Source organism: Pristis pectinata, chromosome 2, assembly GCF_009764475.1.
Source record: "Pristis pectinata isolate sPriPec2 chromosome 2, sPriPec2.1.pri, whole genome shotgun sequence".
Classification (NCBI taxonomy): Eukaryota; Metazoa; Chordata; class Chondrichthyes; order Rhinopristiformes; family Pristidae; genus Pristis; species Pristis pectinata.
The window spans coordinates 4,559,117-4,585,444 of NC_067406.1; the positions used below are offsets into that span (position 1 = coordinate 4,559,117).

The 26,328-nt window shown below is 46.0% G+C and overlaps 1 protein-coding gene across 3 annotated transcripts in view; it reads right to left on the bottom strand.

Annotated features, from left to right (window-relative positions):
- Nucleotides 1-26,328, bottom strand: part of exoc6b (exocyst complex component 6B) — a 742,224-nt gene that overhangs the window by 187,072 nt on the left and 528,824 nt on the right. For all 3 annotated transcript variants that reach the window (XM_052038528.1, XM_052038519.1, XM_052038535.1), the window contains one exon: nucleotides 516-657. In XM_052038528.1, coding sequence (XP_051894488.1) covers nucleotides 516-657 — 142 coding nt within the window. The remainder of the gene's footprint in view (nucleotides 1-515; nucleotides 658-26,328) is intronic.

A 26,328-nucleotide genomic window follows, 5' to 3' on the forward strand; every position in this document is an offset into this window, starting at 1 on the left:
ACTTTTCTCTGACAACACTCCCATCTGAGAGCATAGAACAGCACAGCACAGGAACAGGCCTTCAACCCACAACGTCTGCACCAAACACGGTGCTGAAATCTTGCACTTTTGGGCAGGCACGGTAGTGTAGCGGTTAGCGTAACGCTTTACAGAGCCAGCGACCCGGGTTCAATTCCGGCCGCTGTCTGCATGGGTTTCCTCCCGGTGCTCCAGTTTCCTCCCACGTTCCAAAGACATACGGGTTAGGAAGTTGTGGGCATGCTATATTGGTGCCGGAAGCGTGGCGACACTTGCGGGCTGCCCCCAAAACACTCTACACAATCGATGCATTTCACTGTGTGTTTCGATGTACATGTGACTAATAAAGAAATCTTATTGTTTTATCTTATCTCTTATCTTACTGCATTGAAGGTTCTGCTATATAAGTAAATGTAAGTTATTGCTGAAACACTGGCTTAAGAGTATCTTAAGAATGAGTAAAGGTAATCAGCTGGGAGACTCCTCTGACCACTTACGCTCACACTCTTTAATGTCCATGTTGAACTGTTTCAAAGCCCCCATGGTGATCTGTTTGACCTCGGTATCGAGCAGCAGCTGGAGGAGAGACGTGGAGAGGTGCTTGCAGGCAGACATGCAGGCCGTCTGAGCCACTTTGCCCTGAAAAAGATAAAGATAAGATTTCTTTATTAGTCACATTAGTCGAAACACACAGTGAAATGCACCTTTTTTTGCGTAGAGTGTTCTGGGGGCAGCCCGCAAGTGTCGCCACGCTTCCGGCGCCAACATAGCACGCCCACAACTCCCTAACCTGTCCATCTTTGGAATGTGGGAGGAAACCGGAGCACCCGGAGGAAACTCACGCAGACACGGGGAGAACGTACAAACTCCTTACAGACAGCGGCCGGAATTAAACCCAGGTCGCTGGCGCTGGAATAGCGTTACGTTGCACATCAGCCATCATCTTCAATTCCTTAAGCCAGAACCAATGTACAGAAACTCCCAGCAGGTAACCTGCTCCCCGTCTGTCCCTTCCTCTCTCCCTCTGATCTACCCAGGTCCTCTCAGACACACCTTTCTTTCCAAACCTATCCCCCCCCCCCGCCCCAGCCCCCATCACCCTGCTTCTTTCCTTCTTTCCTCCTTCCCCACCTACCCCATCTGCCCATCACCCTACACTTCTCCCACTGGGTCCCTTATCCTGTCCCCCCACTGGTCCCATCTGCCCACCACCCCTGGTTCCTCTCCACCTTCCTCTCCTATCAGATCCCACCATCTGCAGCCCTCTGTCACCTCCACCTATCACCTCCCAGCCTCTGTCGCTGTCTCCACCCTTCCCTCCCCCACCCGACTCCATCTGCCAATCAATCCCTCCTCACCTGGATCCACCTATCACCTCCCAGCCTCTGTCGCTGTCTCCACCCTTCCCTCCCCCACCCGACTCCATCTGCCAATCAATCCCTCCTCACCTGGATCCACCTATCACCTCCCAGCTCTTGCCCCATCCCTCCCCCTCACCTCTTTATACCGGCCATCTCCCCTCTATCTTTCAGTGCAGCTGAAGGATCTCGACCCGAAACATCGACTGCCCATTTCCCTCCACAGATGCTGCCTGATCCGCCGAGTTCCTCCAGCAGATCATTTTCTGCTGCAGAAAGTCCCCGCCTAAGTCTACCTGACGTAAGATTACTCTTGAGTTTCCAATGCTCCCTGGCACTGCTGAAAAAGAAAATGAGGCATTACAGCAGGACCTCACAATGGTACAAAAACTGTCACCTCAGAGACATTTTCGACGATCCACAAACAAAAGTGTGGAAGTTTGCTGGTGCTATGAGTCCAATTCTGAGCTCTACACTTTCAGATGGACGTCAGGCTTTCTTTTCAAATAAAAACATAGAACAGTACAGCACAGGCCCTTCGGCCCACCATATCTGTGCCGAACACGATGCTGAGTTAAACTACATCTCTTCTGTTTGCGCATGGTCTATATCCCTCCATTCCCTGCATATTCATGTGTCCACCTAACAGCCTCTTAAATGCCTCTATCATACTTGCTTCCACCACCACCCCTGGCAGCCTGTTCCAGGCACCCACCTCTCTCTGTGTAAAAAAACTCGCCCTGCACATCTCCTTTAAACTTTCCCCCTCTCACCTTAAATGCATGCCCTTTAGTATTTGATATTTGTACCCTCAGAAAAAGATTCTGACTTTCCACTCTATCTATGCCTCTCATAATCTTATAAACTTCTATCAGGTCTCCCCTCAGCCTCCGATGCTCCAGAGAAAACACCCCAAGTTTGTCCAACCTCTCCTTATAGCTAATACTCTCTAATCCAGGCAGCATTCAGGTGGACCTCTTCTGCACCCTCTCCAAAGCCTCCATATCCTTCCTGAAATGGGACGACCAGAATTGCACACAATGAAGTTTTGTTTCTTATGTATTCACAGGATGTTTACATCGCTGGCAAGACCTATTATCTATCAATTATTACGCTTGAAAAGATCTGGATAAAATTTTAGAGGATCGCGGGACCGAGGAAGGGTTTGGAATGGGCAAGCTCAGGGAGGGAATGGACAAAAAGAGGCTGAAGCTGTGCTGTTCAACAATTGCCATTGCTTGGCCTCTGCATTTAGCCAGCTGAATCCTGCAAGGGTTCTGGTTTCCAGTAACTCTTGCCAGAGAAGCACAAATTCTCTGGTTATGGACAGGAACCTGGTCAGGACGGCTGACTTTCCATGAAGTGATACCCCGATAACACTCACCATCGCTGCTTGGAAATGAGAACGAAATGGAGGAAAGCTACAAGAAACAGGCAGCCGTTCCAGAGTAAAAGCAAAAGTACACGTTGGAGCCATGATGAATATAGCACCGATCAGACAACAAAGGTCCCAGCACCAATCCCTGTGGTACAACACTTGTTACAAACCTCCAGTCAGGAAAACACCCATCTATCACAACCCTCTGCCTCCTATCACCAAGCCAATTTTCGATCCTTGGATCCTTTGTGCTTTAACCTTCTAGATAGGATACAAAAGACTGAAAGCGCATTATCACCATGCTCAAGGACAGCTTCAATCGCGCTGTTATAAGACTATTGACGGTCCCCTACTACGATAAGATGGACTACCTCAATGCACTGTGTAATGAATTGATCTGTACGATCGGTATGCAAGACAAGTTTTTCACTGTACCTTGGTACAAGTGACAATAATAAACCAACTCCAATTCCAATACCTTTTGACCTCACAATCTACTTCGTCATGACCTTGCGCCTTATTGTCTGCCTGCATTGCACTTTCCTTGTAGCTGTAACACTTTATTCTGCATTCTGTTATTGTTTCCCTTGTACTACCTCAATGCACTGATGTGATGAAATGATCTGTATGGATGGCATGCAAAACAAAGTTTTCCACTCAACCTCGGTCCCTGTGACAATAGTAAACCAATTTACCAAGCCTACCATGCAGGACCTTGACAAAAGCCTTACTGCATGTAAACCACATCTATCTTGCTACCTTCATCAATTTTCTCAGATACCTCTTCAAAAAACTCAATCAGATTTGTGAGACGTGATCTCCCCTGCACAAAACCAATGCAGACTCCTCCCCATATGATGAGTGCCCTCTGTATATGGGCTTGCCCAGTTTTCACAGGGGGAGCCTGATCAGTCAGTGTCATTTGGTTGTCTGATCACTGGCAGTCATCACAGTGGGATCCACCCTGTAGGGGAGCAAGGAAGAACCCGTATTAACGTCCCACCACTGTGTATCCTCAGGACGTCCCAAATGTCTTCTGTTCAATGAATTACTCCCCAGAACTTGGCCCAGGTTCAATTACACAAGGGTTGGGTAATACATGTGGTTTCATTAGCTTTGCCCACTTCCTGAATAGAGTGGAACACAATCTCCACATTAATCTGTTTTCTGCTGGGATAACTTGAGAGGAATGTAATTCTTCAAGTATTGTTGAACCAGCAATCAACCACGCAGACTTAACCAGGATTTCTCCTGGTAAAATAAAGTGGTTGAAAATCGGAAAACAAGACTGCGGATGCTGGAAACTTGAAGTAAAAATAGAAAATGTTTGAAGCACTCACTGTGGAAAGAGAAACAGAGTTAATGTTTCAAGGAACCTTCATTAGAATATCCTGAGGAAGAGTCTTGGTTTTGAATTGTTAACCATTTCCCTCTCCACAGGAGCTGCCTGACCTGCTGAGTGTTTCCAGCATTTTCTAGTTTTATAATGTACAGTGACTACCTTACCTCACCTCTCACAATGTAGCACCGCTTCAGTACTGTGCTTAAGTATCAATCTAGGTGCGGTGGTTATGGTGGAGTGGGATGCAGGAACAGGGGTAGGTTGATTTAGCCTCGTGAGCCTCTACCACAGTTTGATATCACAGCCAATCTCTGACCTAATCCTCTGTATGCACCTTCACAGAAACACAAAATCATAGAGTCATACAGCATGGAAATGGGCCCTTCAGCTGACCAAGACTCCCATCTAAGCTCGTCCCATTTGCCCGCATCTAGCCCATAACCCTCAAAATCTTTCCTATCCATGTACCTGTCCAAATACCTTTTAAATGTTAATGTACCTACCACAACCACATGTAATTCAATTCCTGCCGCTGTCTGTAAAGAGGTTGTACATTTTCCCCGTGTGTCTGAGTGGGTTTCCTCCGGGTGCTCCGGTTTCCTCCCACATTCCAAAGATGTACAGGTTAGGAGCTGTGGGCATGCTATGTTGGCGCCAGAAGAGTGGCGACACTTGCAGGCTGCCCCCAGCACATTCTCAGGAACGCAAAAAGACGCATTTCACCGTGTGTTTCGATGTACATGTGACTAACAAATAAATATCTTAATTCTTCTGGCAGCTCATTCCATATACTGACCACCCTCTGGGTGTAAAAGTTGTCCCTCAAATTCCTATTAAATCTCTCCCCTCTCATCTTAAACCTATGCCCTCTAGTTCTTGATTCCCCAACCCTGGGAAAAAGACTGTGCGTACTCACCCTATCTATGCCCCTCATGATTTTATACATTATTACTTCACAAAATTCTATCAGGCACAGCTAAAATAATTAATTAACCATGCACCAATTGCCGTTTGTGAAAGAGAGTTTCAAGCTTCTAGCTCTCTTTGTATGTAGAAAAATTACTTTCACTCCCTGCTGCTCCCTAGACCCAGATTCTTCCTTCTACTCATTATTTCACCTTAATAGCTTGAAAACCTCAATCAAATCACCCCACAATGTACTAAATTTCAGGAAATATACATTCTGATGAAGTCATTGACCTGAAATGTTAACGTTGCTTCTCTTTCCTACTGAGTATTTCCAGCATTTTCTGTTCTATTCCTGGAAATGTAATTCTAGTTTCTGCATTCCCCTTATAATTTAACCCTTGAAGGACAAGAATCATCCTGGTTGATCCACACTGCGTTCCTTTCAAAGCCTCCTGACCCTTATGGCCCAAAGCTTGTGGTATTGAGTAAATGATCGCAGGCTACCTTCTGGGGAGAAATTCAGGGAATGGATGGCAAGTGGGACATCCTGAGGACACACAGTGGTGGGACGTTAATACAGCTTCTTCATTTTTCCCCTGCAGCGTGGACCCCCACAATGGTGGCTGCCAGTGATAATAACAAGACTGATTAGGCTACCCTTTTGGATACCGGGCAAGCCCACATACATAGGACATGCACATCCACTTTGAGATCCCATCAGCATATCTGAATACCTTCCAAACCTATCCATGATGTTTTATGGAGCTGCCTCAAGAAGTCCCACAGCACTACGTTCAACAACAGCTACTTCCCTTCAACTATTCTGCTCTGAACTAATCACACAACCCCAATCATTACCTCAGTATAGCAACACTATGACCACCTTGCACCAAAATGGACTTTGTTGTCCAAATTTGTTCCCTTTTCCTTGGAGCAGACTCGATGGGCCAAATGGCCTACTTCTGCTCCCTTGTCTTGTGATCTTGCAATCTTGTGTTTTTATTTGTTCTAATTATGTTCTTTCTTGTAAAAATTGTGTTTTATTTATGTTTTTCTTGTGAATACTGCTTATCTGATGCTGTGTGCCTGTGATGCTGCTGCAGATAAGTTTTTCATTGCACCTGTGCACACATGGACTTGTGTAGATGACAACAAAGTCAACTTTGACTTTATGGATCTATGTATATAAATGACCTTCAGCCACTGTGGACCTCGACTGCTCCTGCTTTAAACCATTTATAAAGGACATTGTCTTACCCTGTTATGTTCCACGGTAACTGACTTGACATTTCCCTACATGGAAATGAATTTGCTTCAGTTTTGCCTGTTCCCTTAATGCATTGACACTTCTTTCTGGTGTAGTGTTTCCATCGACACTGCTTTCTATATGGTTGCCTGAACCAAGCTGAGATGAGGTTGTTTATGTCAGAATCAGAACCAGAATCAGAATCAGGTTTATTATCACTGACTTATATGACATGAAATATGTTGTTTTGTGGTAACAGTACAGTGCAAAGACATAAAAATTACCATAAATTACAAAATAAATAAATAGTGCAAAACAAAGGAATAATGAGACAATGTTCATGGGTTCATGGACCATTCAGAAATCTGATGGCGGAGGGGAAGAAGCTGTTCCCAAATCATTGTGTGGATCTTCAGGGTCCTGTACCTCCTCCCTGATCGTAGTAACGAGAAGAGGGCATGTCTCAGATGGTGAGGGTCCTTAGTGATGGATGCCGCCTTCTTGAGGCACCGCCTCTTGAAGATGTCCCCTATGGTGGGGAGGGTTGTGCCCACGACGGAGCTGGCTGAGTCTACAACCCTCTGCAGCCTCTTGCAATCCTGCGCATTGGAGCTTCCATACCAGGCGGTGATGCAACCAGTCAGAATGCTTCCCAGAGTGCAGATGAACATAGACTTGTGTAAGGGAATGGAAACACGGGTGACGGAGAGAAAACGGAAAATGCAAGGCCATGATCAGGCTCAGCTTTGATGCTTTTCCTCATCAAACACAGAGCAGGGTGCAGAGGAGATTCACAAGGATGTCAACAACAAACAAGATGCTGGAGGAGCTCAGCGGGTAAGGCAGCATCTGTGGAAGGAAATGGACAATCGGAGAGGTACCCAGTATAAAAAGGTGGAGGAAAGAGGCAGAGAAAGAGCTGGCAGGTGATAGGTGGATCCAGGTGAGGGGGTGAGAGGCATTTCCCTCCACAGATGCTGCTCAGTCCTCCAGCATCTTGTGTGTTGCTCCAGATTCCAGCACCTGCAGTCTCTTGTGTCTCCATTTCACTTGGATCTTTCCTGGGATGTAGTGTCTCAGCTATGAGGAGAGACTGCATAAACTGGGATTGTTTTCCCTGGAGCGGAGAAGGCTGAGGGGGTGCCTGACAGAGGTTTCTAAATGACGACAGGCAGATGGTACAAAACCTTTTCATGTCTAAGATCAGAGGGCATAGGTTTAGGGCAAATTTTTACACCCAGAGGGTGGTCGGAATCTGGAACGTAATGCCTAAGGGGGCTGTGGAGGCAGAGAGTCTCACAACATTTAGGAAATGTTCAGCAGTCAAGTTGAAAAAGCAAAGGCAATGGCCCATGCTGGTAAATGGGATTAATATAGATGGCTACTTGCATGGACAAAATGCGCTGAAGGAGGGGGTACAGAGGAGGTTCACTAGAATAATCCCAGGAATGAAAAGCTTATCGTATGATGTGCATTTGATGTCTCTGGGCCTGTACTCGATGGGAGTTCAGAAGGATGAGGGGAGGATCTCAATGAAACCAATGGAATATTGAAAGACCTGACAGAGTGGACGTGGAGAGGATGTTTCCATTACTAGGAGGGTCCAGGATCCGAGGGAACAGCCTCAGAATAAAGGGACGTCCCTTTAGAACTGAGATGAGGAGGAATTTCTTCAGGCAGAGGGTGGTGAATCTGTGGAATTCATTGCCACAGACGGCCGTGGAGGGTGTATTTAAGACAGAGATTGATTGGTAAGGGGGTTTAAGGGTTACGGGGAGAAGGCAGGAGAATGGGTTAAAAAAATCATCCATGAATGAATGGTGAGGAGACGTTGATGGGCCGAATGGCCTAATTCTGCTCCTATATCTCATGGTCTTATGGTCGATTTCTGTGCGCTATGACCATGAGCTGACCAACACTCACATTCAGAGGCCCACGCACAAAAAGCAGCCATTTGGGTAGTTAGCCCTGTACTTCAATGGTGCAGGGGCTAAACATATCTGAAAGAAATCCCAGCCTTGTCTCTGCAAGTACCACGGCAGTAATTGAACCTGGCACTACTTCGTAATGGTACAGACGATTTACAACTCTCCACGTCATAAGTGCTTCAGCACCTACTGAAGGGAGATCTCAAGAGCTGGTGTTGCTTGAATTAAGGTCCTTGCTCAATTACACAAGCTACAATTCCAGCATCATCAGAGTATCAACTCCGTAGTTTTGCTTTAATCCCCAAAAAAATGTGCTCAACTTTTCATCTTCGAACATCTGGAAATCCTCAAAGCTGTGGCTTCCTAATTCCGACTACTACTGAATGGAATTTCAAGGAATAGAACTTCATAATATTTCTTCAATTGTGGTGCTCCTAAGTGGACTTGATCCACCCACAACCTCCTGGCCCTCAAGAGTTGATGTTTGGACTGTTTCATATCAACCCCTCCCTGCTCTTTCTTTCCAGACTCTCCTAATGTCTGCCAGCCTGATTAATCCAAAATCCTTCATGTCAGCATTTTGTCTGCCGTGTTAGCATCGCGGCCATTACCACTCTCTTTTGCTCATTCTTTTGCATTCCTTCTTCCTGTCCACTTGCTTGGCTCTGCCACTTCACCTCTCTCCCCGTTCAGGTCGTTCAGCTCTCCCTATCTCACCCACTGGGCTATGGATTCTCAGTATTATAGGCTCTTATTTTGTTTGGGCTCGAAGGGAATCGGGTGAAAAAAAGAGGGCACAGAAAAGTTCAGTAAATCATTTGACAAGGTTCCACAGTCTTCCAACTCCACCCCCGCTCTCCTCTCCTACCTGTGGCAATCTCCCTGTCATCTTACATCCCTCCTCAGTCCACCAATCATTTTGCACTCCCTTCTCACCACTCCCCTTTATACTGGCCATCTCCCCCTCTCCACTCTCAGTCCTGGTGCAGGGTTTCCACCCAAAATGTCGACAATTCCTTTCCCTCCCCTACAGATGCTGCTTGATCTGCTGAGTTCCTCCAGCAGATTGTTTATTGCTGGAAGGACAAAGCACTGAGGGAATGGATTATAGGAAGGATGTGGAGACTTTAGAGAGGGTGCAGAGGAGATTTACCAGGATGCTGCCTGGATTGGAGAACATGAGGATAAGTTGAGTGAGCTCGGGCTTTTCTCTTTGGAGAGAAGGAGGATGAGAGGTGGCTTGATAGAGGTGTACAAGATGATAAGAGGCATAGATCGAGTGGACAGTCAGAGACTTTTTCCCAGGGTGACAATGGCTAACACAAGGGGACATAATTTTAAGGTGATTGGAGGAAGGTATAAGGGGGATGTCAGGGGTAAGTTTTTTTACTCAGAGAGGGGTGGGTGCGTGGAACGCACTGCCGGTAGAGGTGGTGAGGCAGATACATTTGGGACATTTAAGAGACTCTTAGATAGCATGAATGATAGAGAAGTGGAGGGCTATGTGGGAGGGAAGGGTTAGGTCGATCTTAGAGCAGGATAAAATGTCGGCACAACATCGTGGGCCGAAGGGCCTGCACTGTGCTGCTATGTTGTATGTTCCATGTTCTATAACTGGTTCCTTCAGAATTCTCAAAGTGGAGGGGAGGGGAAGATGTATCTGGTGAAGGCATCATGTTGGGGATGGAAGTGATTACACTGGATGACCTATTGGATGTGCAGAATGGTGGGGTGCAAGGTAAGGACAAGGGGACTCCTATTCTCATTCTGGTGAGAGATGGACTGAGAGCAAAAGTGCAGGAAAGAGAGCAGTTGAGAGCCACATCAATTATGCTTGAAAGGGAAACATGATTGAGGAAGACATCTTGCAAGTTCTGGTGTGAAAGTTGGAATCCTGAATGCATCCTGACTGGTACAGAGGCTCCAATGCACAGGATTGCAAGAGGCTGCAGAGGGTTGTAGACTCAGCCAGCTCCATCACGGGCACAACCTTCCCCACCATCAAGGACATCTTCAAGATGCCGGTACCTCAAGAAAGCGGCATCTATCATTAAGAACCCTCACCCTCCGGGACACACCCTCTTCTCGTTACTACCATCGCGGAGGAGTACAAGAGCCTGAAGACCCACACTCAACGATTCAGGAACAGCTTCTTCCCCTCCACCATCAGATTTCAGAACAGTCCATGAACCCATGAACACTGCCTCGTTATTCCTTTTTTTTTGCACTATGTATTCATTTTTGCAATTTAAAGATTTTACGTCTTGCACTGTACTGCTGCCACAAAACAACAATTTTCACATCATATGTCAGTGATAATAAACCTGATTCTGATTCTGGAATAAATAACAACAGATACAATGGAGTCAGGGAAACTGGGAGAAGAGAATAAAGTCCTTACAGGAGGCAGGATGGGAGGAGGTGTCCTCAAGTTAGTTAAAAAAGTCTGTGGCCTTGTAAAGTCTGTGGCTGCTAATTTATCCCAAAGCTGGAGACAGAGGGGGAAGAGAAGAGACAAGAGTTGAATCGTATGAAACTGAGAGCAGGATGGGAGGTAATATTACCAATGCACCGTAGAAAGCATCCTATCTGGATGCATCATGGCTTGGTACGGCAACTGCTCTGCTCAGGACCACAAGAAACTGCAGAGAGTTGTGGACACAGCCCAGCGCATCATGGACACCAGCCTCCCCTCCATGGACTCTGTCTTTACCTCTCGTTGTCTTGGTATAGCAGCCAGCATAATCAAAGACCCCACCCACCCGGGTCATTCTCTCTTCTCTCCTCTTCCATTGGGTAGAAGATACAGGAGCCTGAGGGCACGTACCACCAGACTTAAGGACAGCTTCTACCCCACTGCGATAAGACTATTGAATGGTTCCCTTATAGGATGAGATGGACTATGACCTCATGATCTACTTTCTTGTGACCTTGCACCTTATTGCACTGCACTTTCTCTGTAGCTGTGACACTTACTCTGTACTGTTATTGTTTTTACCTGTACTACATCAATGACTCTGTACTAACTCAATGTAACTGTACTGTGTAATGAATTGACCTGTACGATTGGTTTGTAAGACAAGTTTTTCACTGTACCTCGGTACAAGTGACAATAATAAACCAATACCAATACCAATACCACAGGGTTTAGGTAGCTACAACATGTAGCATGGGCACACAAAGAGCCTGTTTCTGTGCTGTATGACTCTGTGACTCCACAACACAAAGAGGAAGGCACAGCTGGTACCCAGGTTTGTATAATTCTACCATGGATTTGGAAAAAGCAAATGGAGTTAAAGGTGAAGTTGTTCAGAACTCAACCATGAGTTCAACAATTTCAGGTAACCAATCTATATTAGAAATTGGCAATTCTATATAAGGTCATTCATAAGATTTCTTTATTAGTCACATGTACATCGAAACACACAGTGAAATGCATCTTTTGTGTTGACCGTTCTGGGGGGGCAGCCCACAAGTGTCGCCACGCTTCTGGCACCAATATAGCATGCCCACAACTTCCTAATCTGTCCGTCTTTGGAATGTGGGAGGAAACCAGGACACCCGGAGGAAACCCACTCAGACACGGGGAGAACGTACAAACTCCTTACAGACAGCGGCCGGAATTGAACCCAGGTTGCTGGTGCTGTAATAGCGTTATGCTAACCACTACACTACCGTGCCTGCCTCTCTACCGTGCCTGAAACACAACTTTTTTGCTCTCCACAGATGCTGCCTGACATTTTCAGCATTTTCTTGTTTTAATTTCAGATATCCGAAGGTTTTTAAACCAAAATTCTCCTTCCTCAACAATCTATGATCTCATCATCCCATCTCCCAATCACCTCAAATCACCTGGTGTCAGATAAGGTCATTTTGAACCAGAGCACAATATTACCAAACACACTCAGATGCCAGTTACCAATTGTAAACAGTCAGGCAATCCAACCAGGCAGTAAGTGTCAGCCATTAATATCAACAGAGATGTAGTGTTGAGGCTGCTGTGTGCCTTTCAACAGTTCAAAAGTGCATGATCTTTCTATAAATAACCACCACTTGCTTGGCACTGCTTTATTAAGATTCACCCTCAAACTTGCAAAGAATTGCTTGAAGAATCCACACTCTAGTGTTGCAGAATCGGTCTCTGCACAAGTTGGCACATTTACTTCAACAAAAGCCTGGTCGAGTCCCGTGTAATATTATAGATACAGTGGCTGGTACAGTGCAGTTTTGGCTTGGAATCTCAGCACGAGTGGGTTTCTGGATTTATATGTCAAGACCCACTAAAAGAGCTGGGGTCCTGGTGTTTGCTCACAGAGAGGGGAGAATGAAGAGTCGGCACTTCTCATGTAAGGATCCTTTTATTGAGAGAACGGGACAGAAAGGATGAAATAGAATCAGGTTTATTATCACTGACTTTTATATGACGTGAAACGTGTTGTTTTGTGGCAGCAGCACGGTGCAAGACAGAAAATTACTATAAATTACAGAATAAATAAATACTGCAAAAGGTAACACTTTTGGGTTTAACGAAGGTAGTGTTCATGGGTCGTGGACCGTTCAGAAATCTGATGGTGGAGGGGAAGAAGGTGTTCCTGAATCATTGAGTGTAGGTCTTGACTGAGCGTGTTGTGTGTGTGGTGTGTCGCGCGCGCGCGGCGTGTGTGTGTGTAAGTGTGTGTGTGTGTGCGCGTGTGTGTGTAAGGGTGTGTGTGTGAGTGTGTGTGTGTGTGTAAGTGTGTGTGTGTGTAAGTGTGTGTGTGTGTGCGCGTGTGTAAGTGTGTGTGCGCGTGTGTGTGTAAGGGTGTGTGTGTGTGCGTGTGTGTGTGTAAGGGTGGTGTGGTGAGTGTGTGTGTGTGTAGAGGGTGTGTGTGTGCGTGTGTGTGTGCGTGTGTGTGTGTAAGTGTGTGTGTGTAGTGCGTGTGTGTGTAAGTGTGTGTGTGTGTAAATTATGCATGCACAAGAGTCAGTGAGAATGTATGAATGTATAAGTACATACTCTTGTATGTCCAAGAGTATGTATGACTGCATAAATGAGGAAATGGAAGTGTGTGTGAGATAGAGTCAGAGAGTGTGGTGTGTGTGTGTGTGTGTGTCTGAATGTGTTTGCGTGTGTGTAAGTGTGTGTGTGTGTGTAAATATGCATGCACAAGAGTCAGTGAGAATGTATGAATGTATAAGTACATACTCTTGTATGTCAAGAGTATGTATGACTGCATAAATGAGGAAATGGAAGTGTGTGTGAGATAGAGTCAGAGAGTGTGTGTGTCTGAGTGTGTGTGTGTGAATGACTATTTGTGTGGTGTGCAAGTGAGAATGGTGTGACGTGTGTGTCAGAGAGAGAGGTACCTGTGTGGGGGAGGCAGGAGTAGTGTGAGTGAGAGGAGGAAGGCTGGTAACGAAGACATAGGAGTTTAATGAGACATGGGATGTATGGGGCATTGTTCTAACCGTTTCTCAACCAACCCGACTTCAGGAAATTGAGCATGGAGTTGTTAATTTTATTTATATTTCCAAACTTTTAAACTCTTCAGGTTCCCTGGATCAAGAATAACACAGGCGAGGCCAGGGTTGTAATCAGAGAGCGTCCTCGATGCTAACAGTAGCGCAGTTGTTTGAAAAGTATACAATATGTTAACAATTACAGGGGCAGCAGAGACCCGAGAGTCTGTGCCGTTAATTATGGAGCCCAGTTATCAAAGGACTCGTTAACAAAGGCACCAATAAAATTACTGTTAAAATAAACGCACATTAATCTCAAAATACAGTAGTACATGCAATCAGGGCTCTCTCTCATGCTGAATGCTGCTGTTAAGCCAATGAACTGCCACTGAATTAAAAACTTTCCATCTGCAGCTCCTGATCAGTTTCAGGCTTAATGTCAAGGCTGTGGCATGGAGCAGCGAAAGAGAAGAAAAACTACAGGCAGGTTTTGAACGAATTAATGAGAACTCAGAAGTTGCTAGCTGCACGTAATATGGAGAAGGTCGAGGACAGACAGTTCGGTGTGGGGAATGGGAAAGGGGATTGAAATGGCATGCAACTGGGAGCTCGGGATGGCCATTGCGGATCAAGCACACGTTCTCTGCAAACCGGTCGCCCAGTATGCGCTTGTCTCGCTGATGTAGAGGAGGCCACATCAGGAGCATTGGCAGATGGAATTTCATCCCGATACACATTTTGGGTAAGTCATGTAGGGGTGCGGCATGAAGGAATATTGATGAACAGAGGGGCCCTGGGGTTCAAGTCACAGTTCCAGAAAGTTGCAACACAGTTAGATAAGGTGGTGAAGAAGGCATACGGCATGGTTGGGGCATAGAATAGTTATGTCATAACGTTAGATAAGATAAGATATCTTTATTAGTCACATGTACATTGAAACACACAGTGAAATGCATCTTTTGCGTAGAGTGTTCTGGGGGCAGCCCGCAAGTGTCGCCACACTTCTGGCACCAACACAGCATGCCCACAACTTCCGAACCCGTACGTCTTTGGAATGGGGGAGGAAACCGGAGCACCCGGAGGAAACCCACGCAGACACGGGGAGAACGTACAAACTCCTTACAGACACGCAGTCGGAATTGAACCCAGGTTGCTGGCGCTGTAATAGCATTACGCTAACTGCTACACTAACCGTGCCTGCCCTACAAAACACAAGTTAGATTGCATTTAAAGTATTGTTTGCAGTCTGGTCACCACACTGTAGGAAAGCTGTACAGGAGGCGCTACCTCAAGAAGGCAGCATTTCATTGTCAATGATCCCCACCATCCAGGCCATGCCGTCTTCTCACAGCTACCATTAGGCAGGAGGTACAGAAACCTGAATTCCCACACCACCAGGTTCAAGAACAGCTACTTTCCTTCAAACATTCTGTTCTTGAACCAACCTGAACAATTCTAATCCTACAGTTTAGCAACACTATGACCACTTTGATCACTTTGCACTAAAATGGACATTTTTTTTGTTCTGTGTTGTTTCTTGTAAAAATTGTATTTAATTTATGTTTTTCCTGTGAATGCTGCTTACAGTATATGGTGCTATGTGCCTGTGATGCTGCTGCAATTAAGCTTTTCATTACACTTGTGCACACATGTACTTGTGCATATGACAATAAACTTGACTTTGACTTTTAATATTGCCAATAGTTTTAGTCTCCTCACCCAACAAAGGACTACTTGCTTTTGAGGAAATGCACTGATGGTTTGCTATGCCAATTTCTGGATTACTGGGAAAGATTAAATATTCCTCAGTGAATAGAAGAAATCAGAGGTGATCTCACTGAAATACATCAAAAATAAATAAAATTCTTAGAGCATGAGAAGATTTTTGAGGGTGCAGAGTTCAGGATGAGGGGGGTGACAATTTCAGAACTAGGAGTAGGTTATTTAGGACTGAGATGTGGAGAAAATTCTGTGGATTCTGTATGGTGGTGGTTTGCACATGCTCATGCACTCAAGGTAGACCTGGACATTAAGAGAAATCTGGAGTATTGGGTTGGGTTATAAAATGATCAAAAATCAGCTGCAATCTTACTGAATGAGTGACTGGGCTGTTTCTGCTGCCTTATTATGTTCCTGTGTTCTTCTTCCATGTTCCCTCTTCTGAGATCAGTTATAGCAGACTTCTTGCTTGCTCAATAAGGCATAAGACATCAGCCCTGATGCAGAGTTTTGACCTGAAATGTCGACAATTCCTTTCCATATTGCATGCATGTAGTCGTGCATGTGACAATAAACTCGACTTGGACTTTGAAGGCGAGGTTGCGTTGAACAGAGTGCAGAGGAGATTCACTAGGATGTTGCCTGGATTGGAGGACTTTAGTTTTTATGGGGAGAGACTGGATGGACTGGGCTTGTTTTCCCTGGAGTTTAGGAGGCTGAAGAATGACCTAATGCAAGTATATAATATTACGAGAGGCGCAAATTGGGTGGATAGTCAGAATCTTTTTTTCCCATGGTGGTGAGAGGGAGGAGTCTTAAAGGGGATTTGAAGGGAAAGTTTTTTTTTACACAAAAAGTGATTGATCTCTGGAACTCACGGCAAGAGGAGGAGGTGGAATCAGATACAGTTACTGTGCTTAAAAGACATTCAGATCGGCATTTAAATAGGCAAAGCACAGAAGGATACAGTCCTAATGCAGGCAAATAGGATTAGTGTTGGGAGAAGGTCAACATGGATGTGGTGATCTCTTTCAGTACTGTACAGCTCTATGACTCAATAGGGCCGTAGACTACAAGGTAAATGGCAGGAGAACTACTACAAGGTAGGGCGGAGTACAAGGTAAATGGCAGGATTCTGGGCAGTGTGGAGGAGCAGAGGGATCTGGGGGTTCATATCCACAGACCACTGACAGTTGCCTCACAGGTGGATAGGGTAGTTAAGAAAGTTTATGGGATGTTAGCTTTCATAAGTAGTGGGATCGAGTTTAAGATCCGCGAAGTAATGATGCAGCTTTACAAAACTCTGGTTAGACCACACTTACACTGTGTCCAGTTCTGGTCGCCTCTTATAGGAAGGATGTGGAGACGTTGGAGAGGGTGCAGAGGAGATTTACCAGGATGCTCCCTGGATTAGAGAGTATGGATTTTGAGGAGAGACTAAGGGAGCTAGGGCTTTACTCATTGGAGAGAAGGAGCATGAGGGGAGACATGATAAGAGGTACACAAAATATTAGGAGGAATAGATAGAGTGGACAGCCAGCACCTCTTTCCAGGGCACCAATGCTCAATACCAGAGGGCATGGCTTTAAGGTAATGGGTGGGAAGTTCAAGGGAGATATCAGTGGGAGGTTTTACACCCAGAGAGTGGTTGGTGCATGGAATGCGCTGCCTGGGGTGGTGGTGGAGGCTGATACGTTGGTCAAGTTCAAGAGATTGTTAGATAAGCATATAGAGGAATTTGAGATAGAGGGATATGTGGGAGGAAGGGGTTAGATAGTCTAGGTGTGGTTTGAAGGTCGGCACAACATGGTGGGCCGAAGGGCCTGTATTGTGCTGTATTGTTCTATGGTTCTATGGTTTGGACTCAATAGGGCTGTGGACTCAAACCCCACTCTACAGACATGAACACATGGTTCTCTGGTGATACCCAGTGTTGGATTGAGGGCAGTGCATCACCGCTGGGGATACAGTCTTTTGAACATAGGATATAGATCGTTACAGCACAGTATAGACCCTTCGGCCCACAATGTTGTGCCGGCATTTTATCCTGCTCTAATATCTATCTAACCCTTCCCTTCCACATAGCCCTCCATTTCTCTGTCATTCATGTATCTATCTAAGAGTCTCTTAAATGTTCCTGGATGAGACATTTATCAGAAGCTCCATCAGATTTCTCAGCAGGATGTAGAAGATCACATGGTACCTTTACAAAGAAGAGCAGCTTAATTAAGGAGACACAGGAGTTGCAGATGTTGGATTCTGGAACAATAAACAGTCTGCTGGAGGAACTCAGTGGGTCGAGCAGCATCTGTGAGGGGAAGGAAATTGTCGATGTTTCAGGTTGAAACCCTGCATCATTCCAAGGATGCTGCCTGGTTCGGAGAGTATGCATTATGAAGAGAGACTAAGGGAGCTAGGGCTTTACTCTTTGGAGAGAAGGAGGATAAGAGGAGACATGCTAGAGGTGTACAAAATATTAAGAGGAATAGATAGAGTGGACAGCCAGCACCTCTTTCCCAGGGCACCAATGCTCAATACAAGAGGGCATGGCTTTAAAGTAATGGGTGGGAAGTTCAAGGGAGATATCAGAGGGAGGTTTTTCACCCAGAGAGTGGTTGGGGCATGGAATGCGCTGCCTGCGGCGGTGGTGGAGGCAGGTACATTGGTCAAATTCAAGAGATTACTAGATAAGCACATGGAGGAGTTTGAAATAGAGGGATATGTGGGAGGAAGGGGTTAGATAGTCTTAGATGAGGTTTAAAGGTCAGCACAACATTATGGGCCAAAGGGCCTGTATTATGCTGTACTGTTCTATGTTCTATGCTTCTATGGAATAACACAGGATTTATATAGGATAATACAGGATTGTACATATTATACATAATACAGGATTTCTGATGCAGGGTTTCGACCCGAAACGTTGACAATTCCTTTCCCCCCAACAGATGCTGCTCGACCCGCTGAGTTCCTCCAGCAGATTGTTCATTGCTCCAGATTCCAGCATCTGCAGTCTCCTGTGTCTCCAGAAATGAAGGACAGATGGAACCAGATATGCAAGCAGATGGAGCAGGAGGGGGTACAGAAAGAGGTGATGGAGTAGAGGCGGGGGGGGGGGGGATAATGGGAAAGGGAACGAAAACAGTAGGACTGGAGGTGGATGAGAAGAGAGAGAGGGGGTATACAGGAGGAAAGCATTACCTGAAATTGGAGAATGCAATGTTCATACCATTGGGTTGTAGACTACCCAGGCAAAATATGAGGTGTTGTTCTAGTTTGCGTTGGGCCTCACCCTGGCAGTGGAGAAGGCCAAGGACGGATAGTTCGGTGTGGGAACGGGAAAGAGGGTTGAAACGGCATGCAACTGGGATCTTGGGATGGCCATCGTAGGCCCAACGTAGGTTCTCAGCAAACCAGTCACCCAGTCTGTGTTTGGTGTCGCTGAGGTAGAGGAGGCCACATCAGGAGCACTGAATGCAGTGGATGAGGTTGGAGGAGCTGCACGTGAAACTTTGCCTCACCTGGAAGGGCTGTTTAGGTCCCTGGACAGTGGTGAGGGAGGAGATATCGGGTCAAGTGTCGCACCTCCTACAGTTGCAGGGGGATGTGCCGGGGTCAGGGACGGGTGGGTGAGGAGGGGTGAGTGGATCAGGGATTCATGAGGAGAGTGGTCCCTGCAGAAGGCAGAAAGGGGTGGGGGAGTGGAAGCTGTGGCTGGTGGTGGGATCAAGCTGCAGCTTAATTATCTCTGGAGACCTGGCAAAAATGTATGTTTCAATCAACATCACCATAAAAAGTTTGTCTAATTATGTCTGAACAAACCAAAGTGTTAACGACCAGAGAACCCATTATTATAATGTTCTTTGAGGACAGGCCCCAAGGAATCTTCTTCAAAATAAGCACTAGAATTTCCTATATCCACCCAGGAGAGAAGACAATTTAGTCACTCATCCACAAGTCAGCATTCCCATCAATGCAGCACTCCCTCAGAATTATTGTGCTTGTGCCACTGGAGGGGGTAACGACCCCAAACTTTTCTGACCCAGGTCCGACCCCAACGGAATCATCGCTGACACAGGAAAGGCAATGCTTGGGGTGCAGGTGGTGTTGGGACTTGCAACAGTCAGTGGACTTGAGCAGAAGTTGGACGGGATTGGGGTCACTATAGCACTGGTCAATTTTATTTTTGTGGGAAACATAGAAAATGAGGATGGGGAGGTTAGTAAGTTTGCAGATGACACAAAGATTGGTGGAGTTGTGAACAGTGTAGAGGGCTGTCAAAGGATACAGCAAAATATAGATATGGGCAGAGAATTGGCCGATAAGAGTTTAATCTGTGCAAATGTGAGGTGTTATAACAGTTTAGGATACCAAATGTAAGGGGAAAGTATACAGTTAATTGTATTGGTGTTAGTTTATTATTGTCACTTGTACCGAGGTACAGTGAAAAACTTATCTTGCACACTGTTCATACAGATCAATTCATTACACAGTGCATTGAGGTAGTACAAGGTAAAAACAATAACGGAATACAGAGTAAAGTGTCACAGCTACAGGGAAGTGCAGTGCAGGTAGACAATAAGGTGCAAGGTCATAACAAGGTAGATTGTGAGGTCAAGAGTCCATCTTATCATATAAGATAACCGTTCAATAGTCTTATCGCAGTGGGATAGAAGCTGTCCTTGAGCCAGGTGGTATGTGCCCTCAGGATCCTGTATCTTGATGGGGATGCCTTGATGCCTGATGGGAAAGGGGAGAAGAGAGAATGACCCAGGTGGGTGGTGTCTTTGATTATGCTGGCTGCTTCACCAAGGCAGCGAGAGGTATAGCCAGAGTCCATGGAGGGGAGGCTGGTGTCTGTGATGCGCTGGGCTGTGCCCACAACTCTCTGCAGTTTCTTGCGGTCCCGGGCAGAGCAGTTGCCGTACCAAGCCGTGATACATCCAGATAGGATGCTTTCTATAGTGGAATGAGTATCAAAGGAGACATGCCAAATTTCTTCAGCCTCCTGAGGAAGTAGAGGCACTGGTGAACTTTAGTGGCTGTGGCGTCTACGTGGTTGGACCAGGACAGGCTATTGGTGGTGTTCACTCCTAGGAACTTGAAGCTCTCAACCCTCTCAACCTCAGCACCATTGATGTAGACAGGTGCATGTACACCGCCCCCTTTCCTGAAGTCAATGACCAGCTCTTTTGTTTTGCTGACATTGAGGGAAAGGTTGTTGTCATGACACTATGTTACTAAGTTCTCCATCTCCTTCCTGTACTCCGGCATCATTATTTCAGATATGGCCCACTATGGTGGTATCATCTGCAAACTTGTAGATGGAGTTCGAGCAGAATCTGGCCACGCAGTCATGAGTGTATAGGGAGTAGAGTAAAGGGCTGAGGACGTAGCCTTGTGGAGCACCAGTGTTGAGAATAATCATGTTGGAGGTATTGCTGCCTATCCTCACTGATTGCGGTCTGTTGGTCAGAAAGTCAAGGATCCAGTTGAAAAAGGTGTGGAGTCCCAGGTCTCAGAGTTTGGTGATGAATTTGCTTGGAACTGTAGTATTGAAGGACTGTGAAAGATGTACAGAGAGATCCTGGGGGTCCATAGCTCACTGAAAGTGGCCACGCAAGTAGATAGGGTGGTAAAGAAGGCATATGGCATGCTTGCCTTCATTGGTCAGGGCACAGGGTATAAGAGTAAGGGGGGTCATGTAGCAGCTACATAAAACTTTGGTGAGACTGTACTTGGAGCGTTGTGTGTAGTTCTGGTCGCTCCATTACAGGAAGGATGTGGAGGTTTCGGAAAGAGGTTCACCAGGATGCTGCCTGGATTAGAAGGTATGAGCTCTAAAGAGTGGTTGGACAAACTTGGGTTGTTTTTTCTGGAGTGTCAGAGGCTGAGGGGAAATCTGATAGAAGTTTATAAGATTATGAGAGGCATAGATAGACAATCAGAATCTTTTTCCCAGGGTAGAAACGTCAAGTACTAGAGGACATGCATTTAAGGTGAGAGAGGGAAAGTTTAAAGATGTGGGGGGCAAATTTTTTACAGAGAGTGGTGGGTGCCTGGAATGGACTGCCAGAGGTAGTGGTGGAGGCAGATACGATAGTGGTGTTTAAGAGGCTGTTAGACAGACACATGAACACGCAGGGAACGGAGGGATATGGACTATGTGCAGGCAGAAGAGATTTAGTTTAATTTGGCATTGTGTTCGGCACAGACATGGTGGGCCGAAGGGCCTGTTCCTGTGCTGTACTGTTCCAACTGACAAAAGCAGCTGCAAACCCAAAGTAAAAGTATTCAAGCACTATCCAACTACACACGTGTGTGCTCAGCTCTGCTGCTGCACGGGTGGGTAACGTGCACATTGCTGACAGTCAGGTCATAGCTGTCAAACAAAATGGGATGTCAGCTCCAATTTTTGTGAAATCTTTAAACCGACTCCAATAATTTTTTTTGTAAAGTCTGAAGGTGAATCGCAACATCTGTCCGGGTTAATTTTCTGCTACTACAATGCCAAACATAATAAAATCCTTTAGAATGAAAGCACTCGGCGTGAAGGCTGGATCCGACCTGATCACATGTGCCTGGATAAATAACCCTGTTGTTTCAAGGGGGACATTGGGGTGGAGGGTGGGGGGTGGGGGCACTTGCTTTTACTGAATGGTGTGCTTGTCAAAATGCCTGGTATTTGGCAAACAGTGGGAAAATGGGATAGGAACTTTGCTCAGAGCCTGTTCCATTCCTTCACACCAGCACTGTGTTGCGGTTGTGGTGCTCCAGGAAGTAGCGCGTTGGCTCCTTCAGGCGGTCACAGCTGCTGAGGTGGTACTTCAATGTGTTGGGATTATCGTTGGCCCCGCGCCAGTGACTGCAGGTGTTGCTGCTCGGGGCGTGACCCGTACACAGGAACGTGGGCTTTCCGAGCCCTCCTCTCCAGCTCGCCTTCTACTGGCCTCTCTGGTGTCTACATACCCAGAGAACTCACATTAACAGAGTGTTCTGCAGACAGGAAGCAGGTAAGAGCACTGTTGGAGAGGTTCAAGGAAAAGCTTCTTGGCTCCAAGCCAGTCCTTCCACTCCAAGCTTCCTCTTTGCGGATCGCAATGGCTAAGTTACCAGACAAGTAATCCGGAGGTCTCGGCTATGATGAACACAATCAATTCAAGCAATTAAATACAGCTGGAAAAGAAGTACTGATACTTTATCCAACCACTTAGATACTATGGCCAAAAAGGCACATCAGCACCTCTACTTCCTCACAAAGTGAAGGAAATTTGTCACGTCCCCTTTGACCCTCACCAATTTTAATCGATGAACCATAGAAAGCATCCTATCTGGATGCATCACGGCTTGCTGCGGCAACTGGTCTGCCCGAGACCACAAGAAACTGCAGAGAGTTGTGGACACAGCTCAGCACATCACGGACACCAGCCTCCCTCCATGGACTCTTGTCTACACGTCCCCCTGCCTTGGGAAAGAAGCCAACATCATCAAAGGCCCCTCCCGCCTCAGTCATTCTCTCTTTTCCCTTATAAACACGCACCAACAGACTCAAGGACAGCTTCTATGCTGCTGTTATAAGACTCTTGAATGGAACTCTTGTACAATAAAGATGAACTCTTGACCTCACAATCTATCTCATCCTGGCTCTTGCACCTTATTTGCCAATCTGCACTGCACTTTCTCTGTAACTGTGATGCTATATTCTAAGACAAGATATTTATTTATTAGTCACATGTACATTGAAACACACAGTGAAATACATCTTTTTGGGTTACTGAGAATGTGCTGGGGCAGCCTGCAAGTGTCGCCACTCTTCCGGTGCCAAGGTAGCATGCCCACAACTTCTAACTTGTATGTCTTTGGAATGTGGGAGGAAACCGGAGCACCCGGAGGAAACCCACGCAGACACGGGGAGAAAGTACAAACTCCTTTCAGACAGCGGCGGGAATTGAACCCAGGTCGCTGGCGCTGTAATCGCGTTACGCTAACCACTACACTACCGTGCTGCCCACCTATACTATTCTGAATTCTGTTATTGTTTTTCTTTTTCTACGACTTCGATGTACTTATGTATGGACGGCATGCAAAACAAAGCTTTTCACTGTATCTCAGTCCACGTGACGATAATAAACCAATAACCAATTAACCATTAATGTCACAAGAACTTACGAGGAGATTTACGGAGCAAGTTTTTTCACACAGAGAGTGGTAGATGCCTGGAATACTCTGCTAGGGGAAATGGTGGAAGCAGATATGATAGGAATGCTTAAGAGGCATTTAGACAGGCACATGAACAGCCAGGGAATGGATGGAAGGAGACCATGTGCAGGCAGATGGGAATGGTTTTGATTGGCATCATCGTCAGCACAGACACTGTGGGCCGAAGGGTCTGTTCCTGTGTCCTAACTCTTCGGGTTCTTCAACAGATTGACTCTATATACACTTTGTCCTGCCTTGGGAAAGCAGCTAACATAATCAAAGACCCCACCCACCCTGGTCATTCTCTTTTCTCCGCCCTTCCGTCGGGGAGAAGATATAAAAGCCTGAAAGCACGTACCACCAGGCTCAAGGCCAGCTTTATAAGACTATTGAATGGTTCCCTAGTACGACAAGATAGACTGTTGACCTCACAGACTTCCTCGTTATGACCTTGCACCTTATTGTCTGCTTGCACTGCACTTTCTCTGTAACTGCAACACTTTACTCTGCATTGTTATTGTTTTACCCTGTACTACCTCAGAGGGCAGTGGAGGCCAATTCACTGCCTCAGAGGGCAGTGGAGGCCAATTCTCTGGGCACTTTCAAGAAGGAGCTAGATAGGTTTCTTATAGATAGGGGAATCAAGGGATATGGGGACAAGGCAGGAACAGGATATTGATTGTTGAGGATCAGCCATGATCTCAAAATGGCGGTGCAGACTCGAAGGGCCAAATGGTCTACTTCTGCTCCTATTGTCTATTGTCTAATGCACTGTGTAATGAATTGGTCTGTATCAACGGTATGCAAGGCAAGTTTTTCACTGAACCTCGGTACATGTGACAAGAATAACCCAATTCCAATTGAAATTACTTGTCCAGTCTGCCATCTTCATATGATTCCAAGACTGAACAATGAGGTTGATTCTTAACCGGCTCCTTAGTTCAGGGGCAACTAATGAGCAATAAATGCCTTGGCAATACGTCCACATCCTGTGAATGAATAATAGAACCAACACAGCAGCATTCCTTCAGTCCTGCACCAGTTTGCCAGCCTGAATATGTTCCCTGATCTCTGAAGTGGGGCTTGAACTCACAACCTACTGTCTCAGAGACAGCAGATTGAAAAACAATTCCAGATTCTCTCTCAATACTGATAAATATAAATAGCAAAAAATAATGATAATAATCGGTTAATGCAATAAAACAGGATTGGAATACCACTAGTGAAATACTTGTACCAGAGGCAAGATGCACGTTATGCAACGTAATAGCACTATTTACAGGGCAGGGATAATACAGGTGACTATTCCATAAAATAGTCAATGGTTCCAATGACAACTTATCAGAATTTCACAATTGTAGCATTATTCACTGAGAAATCAAATGGGTCACAGATAGCAGAAAAGGCTGTGCACTGAGCTCACACCTGACAATAGAGTTTGTTCTGCAGAGCTCCGAGAGTGTGTGCATGTGTGTGTGTGTGTGTGCGTGTGTGTGCGCACGTGCATGCATGCATGTGTATGAATGATGGGTGACAGATAACTCAGCTTCTAGTCACCTGAAATGGAAAAATAAAGTCCTGTGCTGGAAACGAACCCACAGATCTCCAGTTATCCAATTCCAAAGTCCACGGCGTCCACTGGAAACTCAATGCATGCAGGCATGGTAGTGTAGCGGTTAGCGTAACGCTATTACAGCGCCAGCGACCTGGGTTCAATTCCAGCCGCTGCCTGTAAGGAGTTTGTACGTTCTCCCCGTGTCTGTGTGGGTTTCCTCCGGGTGCTCTGGTTTCCTCCCACATTCCAAAGAGGTATAGGTTAGGAATGTTGGCGCTGGAAGTGTGGCGACACTTGTGGGCTGCCCCCAGAACACTCTCCACAAAAGATGCATTTCACCGTGTGTTTCGATGTACATGTGCCTGATATGGATATCTTATCTTATCTTATCACCCCCACACAATACTGGAATATTTCTTCCAGCTCCTCATCCAATACAGGGCAGCTGGAGGCCAATCTGCCCATATAGCTGTGCTGGTTTTCTTCCCACTCTCTTGTTCTTGCACAAATGACAGCCATGGTTCTGACTCAGATAGTGTGTGTTCAAGTCCCATCCCAGAGACTCCAGCAGAAAAATCCCGACTGATGCTTCAGTGCAATACAGAGGAAGGTGCTTGGTCTCTATGATGCGACACTCCATCTCCATTATGGACACAACCCTCCCCAGCATCGAGGACATCTCCAAGAAGCGGTGCCTCAAGAAGGCGACATCCATCACCATCAGGGACATGCCCTCTTCTAGTTACTACCATCGGGGAGCAGGTACAGGAGCCTGAAGACCCACAGTCAATGATTCAGGAACAGCTTCTTCCCCTCCACCATTACATTTGTGAACGGTCCATGAACACTGCCTCGTTATTCCTCTTTCACACTATTTATTTATTTATTTTAAAACTTTATAGTAACTTTTATGTCTTGCACTGCACTGCTGCCTCAAAACAATAAATTTCCTGATATCTATCAGTGGTAATAAACCTGATTCTGATTCTAAACTAGGGTTCTGTATGCCTTTGTATGTAGAAGTAAAGGATCCCATGCAACTTTTTGGGGATGAAAAAACACGATGATGCTGGAGGAACTCAGCAGACCAGACAGCATCCGTGGAGAAAAGCAGGCGGTCAACGTTATTTGTGAAACAATGGCCAATATTTATTCGCCAATCAACATCACCAAAACAGGTCAGCCCAGTTATTATCATAAGCAAATCAGCCAGCTGTATTCAAAATTGGCTGGCACACTT